At 52.1% G+C, this 10,240-nt stretch overlaps 2 protein-coding genes across 2 annotated transcripts in view; one reads left to right on the forward strand and one right to left on the reverse strand.

Moving 5' to 3' along the window:
• The first annotated feature begins 3,603 nt into the window (after nt 1-3,603).
• Nucleotides 3,604-4,734, forward strand: PKIG (protein kinase (cAMP-dependent, catalytic) inhibitor gamma). The gene is made up of 2 exons (XM_010073632.1): nt 3,604-3,754; nt 4,655-4,734. The coding sequence occupies exons 1-2, from the start codon at nt 3,604-3,606 to the stop codon at nt 4,732-4,734; spliced, it is 231 nt and encodes a 76-aa protein (XP_010071934.1).
• Nucleotides 4,735-8,589: 3,855 nt separating this feature from the next.
• The window catches only part of ADA (adenosine deaminase), a gene marked incomplete at its 5' end in the record, with an annotated part of 12,859 nt that continues 11,208 nt past the window's right edge, over nt 8,590-10,240 (reverse strand). The window contains 2 exons of the mRNA XM_010073633.1: nt 8,590-8,691; nt 9,917-10,046. Coding sequence (XP_010071935.1) covers nt 8,590-8,691; nt 9,917-10,046 — 232 coding nt within the window. The remainder of the gene's footprint in view (nt 8,692-9,916; nt 10,047-10,240) is intronic.

A 10,240-nucleotide genomic window follows, 5' to 3' on the forward strand; every position in this document is an offset into this window, starting at 1 on the left:
AACCTAGACAAGGGTCAGATGCAATATCGTGTGAAGGGTTTCCTTGAAACTGGAGTGTGGGGCTGGGTGTGGCTGTAACATCCACCCAAACCCTCGGGGTTGGACCCTGGCCACTGGCTCCAGTCGCAGGGCTTGTGTTTGCTCTGCGGACACATGGACCTGCGTTGAGTTTAACCTGCCCGTGGTGTTTCCAGGTCATTTGTCTGCCACTCTTATATTATTTGCAGTAACTGCTCGCTCGTAGTCCCTGCGATCTGCGCCGTGGAGAAGGGGGGAAATGGGAATTAAACTCTGTCTGGTCAGTGGGACCCAGAGGGCCACTCAGCTGACCCGAAAGAAGTGCCCCAGTTTCTTCTACCAAAAGGCTGAAGGAACATTTAACCCTTAAAGTTCTTAGCATCCACCTTCTGAATGGGTAGAGTTCAGCTGCATAGGGCTGGTTTATCTGCAGCCCCCCCAGAGCCCAGCCAGCTGCTCCGTCAGCTGCTGGGTGGCTTCCCTGGAAAATGCCAGCAAGCCCAGCTGCAGTCCTACAGCAAAACTGCTCCAGAAGCCCAGTCCACGCCAGCAAAGCCAAGACTAGTACAGCTCCAGATTTTTCAGTCCTCACAAAATACTATGGAAAAATAAGTTCAGGCCAACTGGCAAGTTGGGCAGAGCCAGGTTATTTCAGCTGGGCAGGGGAGCAGAGGTGGCTCTGGGGACACAGCTGGTGTCTGTGTCAGCTTGCGAGGGGCTTCCTCACTTGTGGCCAGCTGCCCTGGGACATCAGCACCAGGTCCCCATAGTGGAGGGGACACATCCCCTCTCCACGCAGCACAGAAAGCTTTTGAGGAGTGTGCAGCAGGCAGCAGGTCCCAGCCCCCTGCCAATGGCCGTTGTCACCATGCAACGCATCCCCTGCCATGTCCCCGTGGGCTGGCACGCTGTGCCGAGGGCGCAGGGACTGTTTCTGTTATCGTCAGCAGCAAGGAGGGAAGGGAGGCAGGAAATGACCCTCTGGGGACAAGCTGAATCATCTCTCTGAAGCGCCCTGGCAACCCTGGCGCAGCGTGTTTGTGTGCTGCGCGCTCACTGCTGCAACGCCTGGCGAGAGCTGGCACCTCGTTCCCTCCCGCCAGCCCACGGGAGCATGAAAAACCAAAGGTGGGGAACCGGTGGGTGATGCACCCCCCTTTGCACCCCCATGTCACCGCAAAATGACTGGCCACCACAGTGACGCAGTTTCAGGTTGAACTACATGGGCAAGAGGGAAGGTGGTTCCCCTCTTGTCCCTGGCAGATGTTAAAAGATGTTTCCACTGACTAAAAACCCACTGAACTTTTTTGCACCTGCCTGGAAATGTGGAAATGCTCTTTGAAAAAATCAGGTTTTTCTATCAAAAACTGAAGTGACCACTCCCATCACCTCCCGGGTCCAACAGCTTCCCGGAGGGTGGAGTGCCCATGCCAGCAGGGAGGGATCTGCTGCAGGGCTTGAGAGCCGCCCACCTTGAAAATCCTGAAGGAACTGCACAAATTGGCTTTGCTCATAAATCCACCCCTCTCCAGCTCTTGGCATGGAGAGGCAAGGCAGGAACCCTCCCAGCTATGGGAATAAATAAATCACACACGCCATCTCCCGGCCGCTGAGCTGGGACCAGCCTGGCCCAGCAGGACCTGCTCCTGCACACTTGGTGCCTTCCTCTTCAAGTCAAGATGCCATCCTTCGAAGATGCCATCCTTCTCCCAAGGGATGGGGCATTCCATCACTTGGCACGGCACTGTCACAGCTGAGCACATCCACCTTGGGCAGCTACGTCGAGGGACCCAGGGAAAATGCTGCACCCTGGGGGCTGTCTGGCTCCTGCGCCCCAGTTTTTGGGGTCCATCCTGTGAAGCAGGTGGTCCAGCCCCCGGTACAAGGGCGGGAGGACTCCTGAGTGTGTGAGCTCTGGATTGGCCTCACTGGTGCGGAGATGGACCCAAGCTGGTGTGCACTGCTCTTAGGGAAGCCTCCCAAATCTGTGTGACATCTCTCCGGCAGCTACAAGTCAGCAGCCGCTGGGCTCCCATGAGCTGCCAGGAGGATATGTCTGGGAATGATGGATGCTCATCCCATCCTGGGGAAAGGGAACCTTGCTCGCTGAGATCAGGCAGGTGCTGCATCCAGGGCGAGCGCCTCAGCCCGGGAAGGGCAGGTCAAAGGATGAAGCTTTTCGCGGGGCTCATTTAACAGGGGCTACATGGATGCCAAGCCCCATGTCCCACCAGTGAGGTGGTGCCAGCGCTCCCTGAGCTGGCATCAGCACCGAGAGAGGAGACCCTGGGGCTACCAAAATGTGCTGGGTTTATGCAGCTCTGAGGTTCCTGCACCCCGCTCAGTCTCAGGAATGGGGAGAATTTAACCTCTCTTATCCTGGCTAATGCATCTTTGCCAGCATCTTCTTTTTGCTGCTATAACATGGGGAATTAGAGTGAGGGATGCAATTCCTGCCCAGGCTGGTGGTCTGCCAGCAGATTTCCCTGGTAGGAAGGTGAATAGTAAGCAGGATTTGTACAGGAAGCTAAGAAAATTTCTCAGTAGGTCATTAACCTCAACGCACAAAAGCAAGTGAATGCAAGAAATTGAATTATTTTTTTCATTACCCACGAGCATTTCTAATTGGGACCTCCTTCAAGTACTGACAACATCAGCAGGGCTGAAGGCATTTTTTACAGTGAGCAAAACCACAGGGAAGCTCTGTGTGCTGTACAAACGCTGGCAAGTCGAACCATTGGCTAAAATAAAAACCGACAACTCGAGGACTCCTCAGGCTGGACTCGGAGCTGGCTCACAGCGATGCTCACGGGTGACAAGTGGCTGCCCCGAGCCTTTCTTCATGCTCTGCACTTGGCACAGACACAAACCTGGAGTGAAGGGATCCAAACACCTCCCAGAATGGCTGATTCTCACATGTTAAAGTGCTTATCCCAGAGCAGTCCAGCACAACACTTTTTCATTGACATCCAGCAGCCCGGGGAGGCCAGTGCTGTCCCAAAGCTCCGCACCTGTACAATACTCCCCTGCTCCCTGAGCTCTCCAGCGGGCCTGGATGATTTCCCATTACAAATTCAGGTTGGATCAGCACCCCGTCCCCCTGTGCAGCGAGCCACGTTTGGCCTCTGTTCAAAGCTCCCATGGCATTTTGAGGAGGAAGGAGGGCTTTTCTGTAAGGCTTTTTTCTGTAGGAAAAAGCTGCTGCATGCGACCTTGCAGCCCCTAAAGGAGAAGGTCAGAAACTCCAGAGGAGAGGCGAATGCCGTGCCTGCCTTGCTGGGCAATGAGAGGGCAGAACAAGGGCTGCTAAGGCAGCTGGGATGGGATCCCTCCTGCCTTCCTGCCCTCACCCAGCACGGTGGGTCACGCCGCACGCTGCCCCATGTGATGGGGTTGATATCTGAGATTTCAGTAGCTGCTGTCAGAGGAACCGGAGCAGAGTTACAGGGACTATTTTTTTAATGCTGTAATTTAACTCCACAGAGTAACCTAACCTGGGGTGATCCATGACTGGAGGCTTGCTGAGCATCCCTGACCTCACGCCTGTGTTTTCTCTGCAGCGTTTTGCAGTCGTATAGAGATGCAATGGAGGTAGAGTCCAGCACGTACACCGACTTCATTGCCTGCGATCGGGCTGGTCGGAGGAATGCTGTCCATGACATCCAGCAAGAAGCAACCACCATCAGCATGCGCAAGCTGACCGAGGACCTGTGTGACCTCGCCGTTGAAGGAGCAGGTGAGCCGCCTCAGGCAGCAGTAAGCCCAGCATCGCGCGGGTGCTCAGGAGCAACATCCCGTTCCTCGCTGCAGTCGGTGCCTCCATGCTTGGCGGGTACTTAGCTAGTGGGAGATTCCCCAGGCCAAGGGGCTCTTGCAATGAACAGGATGGTCGCAGGGTTCCTGGCACACAAGCAGTTTGTAGAGGCACTGGTGCTTAAACAAGACAGGGTCTGACCAAGAGCCTTCTCAGGGCAGATTACACATCAGGTATACCTTAGGCTTTATAAAAATCACGTGTGGGGTAGGTTGTGGTTTGCTTTTAACCTATTGGTTCACTTTGGTTTTTTTAAAAAATCAGCCTTCAAATAGTTCCACAGTATTTTAAATAACAACAGAAATCATTTTGAACACCACCAGCCATCTCCAGATCTTCCCCTGTAGCCCAAACACGGCAGCAGTGTCACCCTGCTCAGTATATGCCAGCCAGCTCACTGGGAGAAGCATGAACCCTCTGTTCAGAGCACAAGCAAACCAGCCCCTCCGATTTCACTGATAAGCAACAGAACACATAGCGCCGCTGCAGAGGGCAAACTCTGGTTTTGCCCTTGCTCTTCTACTCCTCCAGCCTACAATCTGTAACTATAAAAACTCTTTAGAACACATTGCCCCGGTGTACCTCTCTCAGCATCCCTCCCATAGCGGCTCCCTGCCAGCATCACCAGCTGTGCTGAGAAGCGTTTGTACCCCAGGAACGTGAAGGGAGAACCCAATACTCTTCAGCCAAATATCTGGCCACAGGAGGGTAGTGACAGGTCTTCAGGTGGCAACCTGAATAACATCAGCTATAGCAATTACCAGTTGCTTGTGTCCTCAGCAGAGTGTAACTGTGCTTTTCCCCCCATCCTCCCTTCTGCAGAAAGCCAAAGAGATGCCTCTTCTTCTGAGAAGGACCCTGGAGCAAGACCAAAGGGGCAAGAAAACAGCCCCTCCCCATGACAGCATACAGGGGTGGGATGGGCAGGAGGAGGGCCTTGCTGTGGACATTAAACAAGAATTTGCTGTTGAATCTGCAGATAAAAGCCAACCTGGAACAGCAAGTTGTCCATCAAATGCCTCTGCTGCGACCATTTTTGCTTAGAGAGCCACAAGATGCTGTGCAAGGACTGGCACCTCTAAAAGACTTCTGCTCCCATCCCTAACGATTTAGAGCAGCACTGCCGTGGTTGTAGTGATATGAGCCATTCTCGAGATGCCTTAGCTGCAAATTTCCCCTCGGGGAAAAGACAATTTCAGTAATAATAGACACATCAGACTTTCCTGTCCAAGGTACCTTCCTCCTTTGCAGATTTAGACTATTATTTATTCTGTTTCCATAGATTAGAAAGAGTATTGGTTTTTGTAAGTCTCACCCTTATCTGCATCTTAGACCTGACCTGGCCTCACGACTGTCCATGTCAGGGTGTGCAGTGGGGAAGGGACCCGGCCGGTCCCGCTGCCTTCATGTCGAGCATCACTGCCCTGTGCTGCTGCCGCTCAGCATCAGCCAAGGACCAAAGCACAGCTCTGTGTGGACGAGCTCCACCTACAGACCCAGCAGCACCAGCCACAGGCATCTTTTTTTTTTTTCTTCAGGTTTTAGCATTTTAAGATATTGTTAAGGGGAGGGGAGAAACATTTTGCGGGTTTGACTGTTGACATTCAGGCTTAACTTTGCAAGCTGTTAGCTGAGATGATCTCTGGTAGGATCTCACACCGTTCTCTCTTTTAGGAGACACGTTTTGTGTTAAAGATGGTTTGATAAAACTATATAAGCTGTTGGAATAAATAACACAGCCTTCAAGTACTGAAGGTGGTTTTTTTTCTGCCTGGATGTTTCTTCTTCCTCTGTTTTGCCCTGTAGCTGGCTGAGCAGCCAGATGGTCACAGCAGCGTCCCCTCGTAGGGACATACCGAGCTGTGTCACAAGAGAGTCCCTTCCGTTCGGGTCCCACGGGTTTGCAGGTGGAAGCAGATGTAGTTGGGCACAGAAAATGCTGAAAGCCTGGCCCTGTGTTCCCAGGTTTGCTGCCCGGCAGTACATTTCCCGCAGCTGTTTCACTGATGGCCAGGGCAGGGGCAAGGCAGAGCTGGCCTGAGAAATACCCTCCGCCAGAGACACAGGGACAAGCATCCCCCTGACAGCCGAGGGAAGAACTGAACGTTACAACTTTGTGATGTATCAAAGAAAACAAGGCCATAAATAAGCAGAGAAGCGGCTGCCAGACAGAGGGACAATTGTCCATTGGCCTTCCATGGGGCCGGCACAGAGATGTCCATGGCTCCAGCCCCCACAGGAAACGAGGATTTGGCAGCCAGGTAGCGGCTTCATCTGCTGCTTTGGCTCCCGGAGCTGCTTGGATACTACTGCGGCGCTGTGCCCGGACCGCAGCCAAGAGCCTGCTCCCATTTCCCCGGGCTCGGGGGCAAACAGCAGGTAGCTCTGGGGCTTGGCTGGCTGCACAGTTGGGTCTTTAAGCCCCATTTCCAGGTCTCCTCACTGCCACTGAACAGTATTTTTGGCTCATGCTGACACACAAAGCAAGCCGAAAGGCAATACAGAGCAACGGCACACCATGCAAGACCTCCAGCAGTCAAAGAAGGGCTAATCTTAGCTCTCCCTGGTCAGAAAATATCTGTTCCAGAACTATATTTAGGCAAATGATTAGGGACCCGCTGGCCAGCCACCCTCAGCGAACAGGCAAGAGGCATCAGGTTCCCCCTAGAAATGAAAGAGCCAGGGCAGCTGCCATCACCGATTGTGCTCAAAGACCAAGGCCACCGGCTTAACCCAGCCACAGCCTGACCTGCAAAGGTGCTGAGCACCCAGATGCTCTGAGCCCTTCCTTTTAGTTGAACACGGGGGCATGCCGGACCTCCCGCATCTCTAACCGAGCACTAAATGATCACAAAGTCTTTCAGCAAACGCTCCCGTGCCCGAGCTGGCAGTGCCACCCAACAGCTAGGCAGCACCACAGCTGGCTCTTAGCATCAACCGACCGTTCAAAACTCAGGAGACAGGGAAAAAAATATTGTAAACTATTTTTGATACGTGCTTGGAAAAAGCAACAGTACACAGCCATAGCGCTGCTGCTGCCAGCAGCCAGATACGTGTTCCTTTGATTACCGGAGGGAAAAGGAGATGTGAGGTTGGAACAACCTGCACCCCCAAATGCAGCCTGCCCCTCTAGCACAGGAGCAGGGTACCTGCCCTCTGACTGGCCAAGTGCTCCGACCTGGCAACAGGAGGAGGTGGGAACCGGGCTGCCAAAGCCCCCGTCACACCTACCCATCAACCCTCGAGCTCTAGCAGGGCTACAATGGCTCATGATGTGGACCACAGACCATGGTTCCTGACAGTCTCCCTTGAACAGAAAGGCAAGACAATTTCTCTTTTAATATAAATTTGTTACTTTATTAAACAGAATTAACAATCAACTGTCCAGAACCCAAACAAGCAACTCTTCTCCAGAAACATTTCTTGCGGAAAAATTACCCCAAAAAGCCTGGTTCTTACTGCAATCGTGTTCTTAAAAGTGATACCTTTGCCTTATAAAAGTAAGAAATTCACTCATATCCATCTATCTAGCTATATATATATAGGTGTATATATGCACCACGTACTTCAGAGATGAGTTTTTTTTACTCAGAAGACAAATATGGAAGCCGGGAAAGAATTGCTTAGGAATTTTGGTGAGTATGTCTGCATAAATTCTCCACCAAACTGAAGATCTGACTTTCTAGCCAGCATTGTGGCTGAGTGAGAGAAACAATTGAGATGAGACCTGGGTCAATATGTGACACTGGGCCCTAGCTTATTAATTCACTTATTCAGTTTTAATAGTGCCTAAAGATCATGTCAAGTCAGGAAGAGGGCAAAAGGGTTAAAACAGGCAATCAATCAATCAACCCTGGGTTTTCACAGTCCTAAACAAAGATGGAGGAAGAGCAATCTGCAGTTAACAGGAATTCTTCAGGATGAGTACAAAACTGGGAAAAATCCCAGAAGGCAGATTTTGGCCCAAAATGGTAAAAATCTGTTCCAACTTCCTATGCGTGTGGGAGCATAGCCATGGCCAGCTGTGAGCACAGCTGGAGTCTGAGCCTGAGGTGTGCGCTTCTGCGGCAGTGACAGTGGGAGGCCTGATACACAGGAGTCCTTATCCAAGAAAGGACGCCAAAAAAATGGTTTGGTGTTTTTTTAATGCCCTTCAAACCTGTGCATGGGCAAGAGCACCAGCTTAGTTTGTTCTTGTTTCAGTCTTGTTAGCACAAGACTAACCCTGGGTAAATACAGCTGGGGCCAAACTCTCCTGCCCTCTGTTTCTGAAGCGCCTGCTGATCCCCTGTCAGCACTAACCCACCTTTCCTAGAAAGGTGAAGATTAACCCAGGCCCCAGTCGCAGTTATAGGTGGTTATTTCTGCACTGCAGGCTAGGGCTAGGCAGGTCAGTGGGGCAGGACAGATGAAGCAGGGTAAGAGGGAGGGGAAAAAAAAAAGCAGGGGAGTTTCTTCTGTTCTCATTTGCAGTACAGAAAGACTGGCAGAGAGAGAAGGGAACTGGCCCAGGAAGCAGTTTCCATCTGCTTGCACAGCAGCACACAAGAAAGCTGGGTATCCATTTGGGAGACAGTTCATGGGCGTGATGGGTAGGGGTGTGTGACAGCCTGATTCTGCTTAGCACTGTAAGGGTTAACACAGGGGTGCCAGTAACAGAGACTGACCCCAGGCACCTTCTCCTGCTGCTCCCACCAGCACAGAGGAGCATCAAGCCAAAGAAGGGCCACCGCTCCAGGCTGGCTCGCAGGGATGGGTCACGATGTGTTGGGCACCATCCCATACGCTTCGTACAGCGTGTCCAGCAGTTCCTGCTTCTCCTGCTCAGGTAAGAAGCTGGACTGAGCTGCGTTGATGTTCTGGGGAGGCAGAGGGGAACACAAGGAGACATTAAGACACATCAGACAGGAACACGTGGTTGTGCACATCCAAAGATCTGGCTCTGAGCAGCAACAGCCAAGGGAGAGTGGAACGTTTCCACTCCGAGATTAATTTCCATGGGCTCATTTTACAGGGCAACTGTTCTGGCCCACCACTAGCAAAGTCCCAAGAGGAACAAGGCAGGCACAGAGCAAAGGGCTTTAAATACTTCGGAGTTTTTAGTATATGTACTTTAGACCTGTCCCTATATTCCTGGCTCCCCTGTGGACAAGAGCCTCTCCAAGCAGAGCAGTGGAGCACGGGACACAGCCTGGCTGTGCCATGCAGCCTGCTTGTCCACCTTGTGTAGGGACCTTTTATTACACAGGAACAACCTGGTGTTTGCAAGAGCAGGAGAGAACAGCTGTCAGCAAAACAGCTGTGGATCCAGGATCCTAGGGCTCAGAGCTCTCCTTGTTCCCCCTTCCAGACCCAGAGAGTAATGCCTGTAGGAGAAAGGGACTTGTTTCTCAGAGCTGAGAGCAGGGCTGATGCTCTCCTGTAAAGCGCATCCTGCACTTCCCAATCCAAGCGAGTATCCTGGGAGACATGCAGGTGAAGGTGCTGAGCGTGACTCTAAACACAAGCCAGGAAAGCTTCCCCGGGTAACCAGGTAAGTCAAACTCCCAACAGTCATCCTGTCTTTCTCTCTTGGGTGAGTCATTAGAAAATCAAGGATGTAATCAAGACACATAAATGACTGTGTGTGTCAAAACTGAAGCCAGCAGTCACTTTTTCTTCCAGCTCAGTTACTGCATACTCATGTTATACATCCAAAACCTGCTAGCACGTTCGTGCCTGATGAATCTTACTGATTTCTGGGCTCAGCCTTGAAATAACCTACCTGCAATGCCAAATCCAGAAAGAAAAGCAACAGGTACCTTCCTTCCTTACTGCTAAGACCTGCTGTGAGGATGTCAGTGGGCAGTTTCTACCCTGACCCATTACCCACAGAGCCCCAAGCAGTCAGCACAAGCCCTGGAGCACACCCTGCAGACAGCAGCACTGGGGTGCCCCCACTCCCCGCATCCCCCTCCAGCCCTGCTCAGCCTTGTGCCTACAAGGCCAGTGCAGGATTGTCTGATTTCCACTGAAAAAAAAACAAAAGGGTTGTTCTGGGCTGCACCAGGACAGCAGCCGAGCACCCAGCCCAGACTGACTTACCACTCTCTTGAACTCCTCCTCAGTGAAGCCCATGTAGTCCTTCACTATGCTGTAATCCTTGTCAATACTGGAGTTAAAGATGAGGGGGTCATCCGTGTTTATAGAATAGTTAGCTCGATCCTTCCTAAACCTGTAGGGAAAGCCGGTGGGTATAACATGGGATGCGGCACTGGCCGTGTGCTGCTCAGGGTAAACAGAGTAAAAGCAAAAACCTCCCATCTGTGCCTGCAGCTGGTATTGCTGGACACTGACACAGGGCTTGGCTTGTCTCGCCACTGCTCTGCACCGACCTGCCTCTCCAGGGCAGCAAGGGGCAGGGGATCC

This window comes from Pterocles gutturalis, unplaced genomic scaffold (assembly GCF_000699245.1).
Source record: "Pterocles gutturalis isolate BGI_N339 unplaced genomic scaffold, ASM69924v1 scaffold28137, whole genome shotgun sequence".
NCBI classification, from domain to species: Eukaryota; Metazoa; Chordata; class Aves; order Pterocliformes; family Pteroclidae; genus Pterocles; species Pterocles gutturalis.

Excerpts from the sequence above, each read along its gene's own strand:
- PKIG (XM_010073632.1), top strand. The coding sequence starts at position 3,604 with ATGGAGGTAGAGTCCAGCACGTACACCGACTTCATTGCCTGCGATCGG. Across the intron at positions 3,755-4,654 it reads CCTCGCCGTTGAAGGAGCAG|AAAGCCAAAGAGATGCCTCT; the intron begins GTGAGCCGCCTC and ends TCCCTTCTGCAG.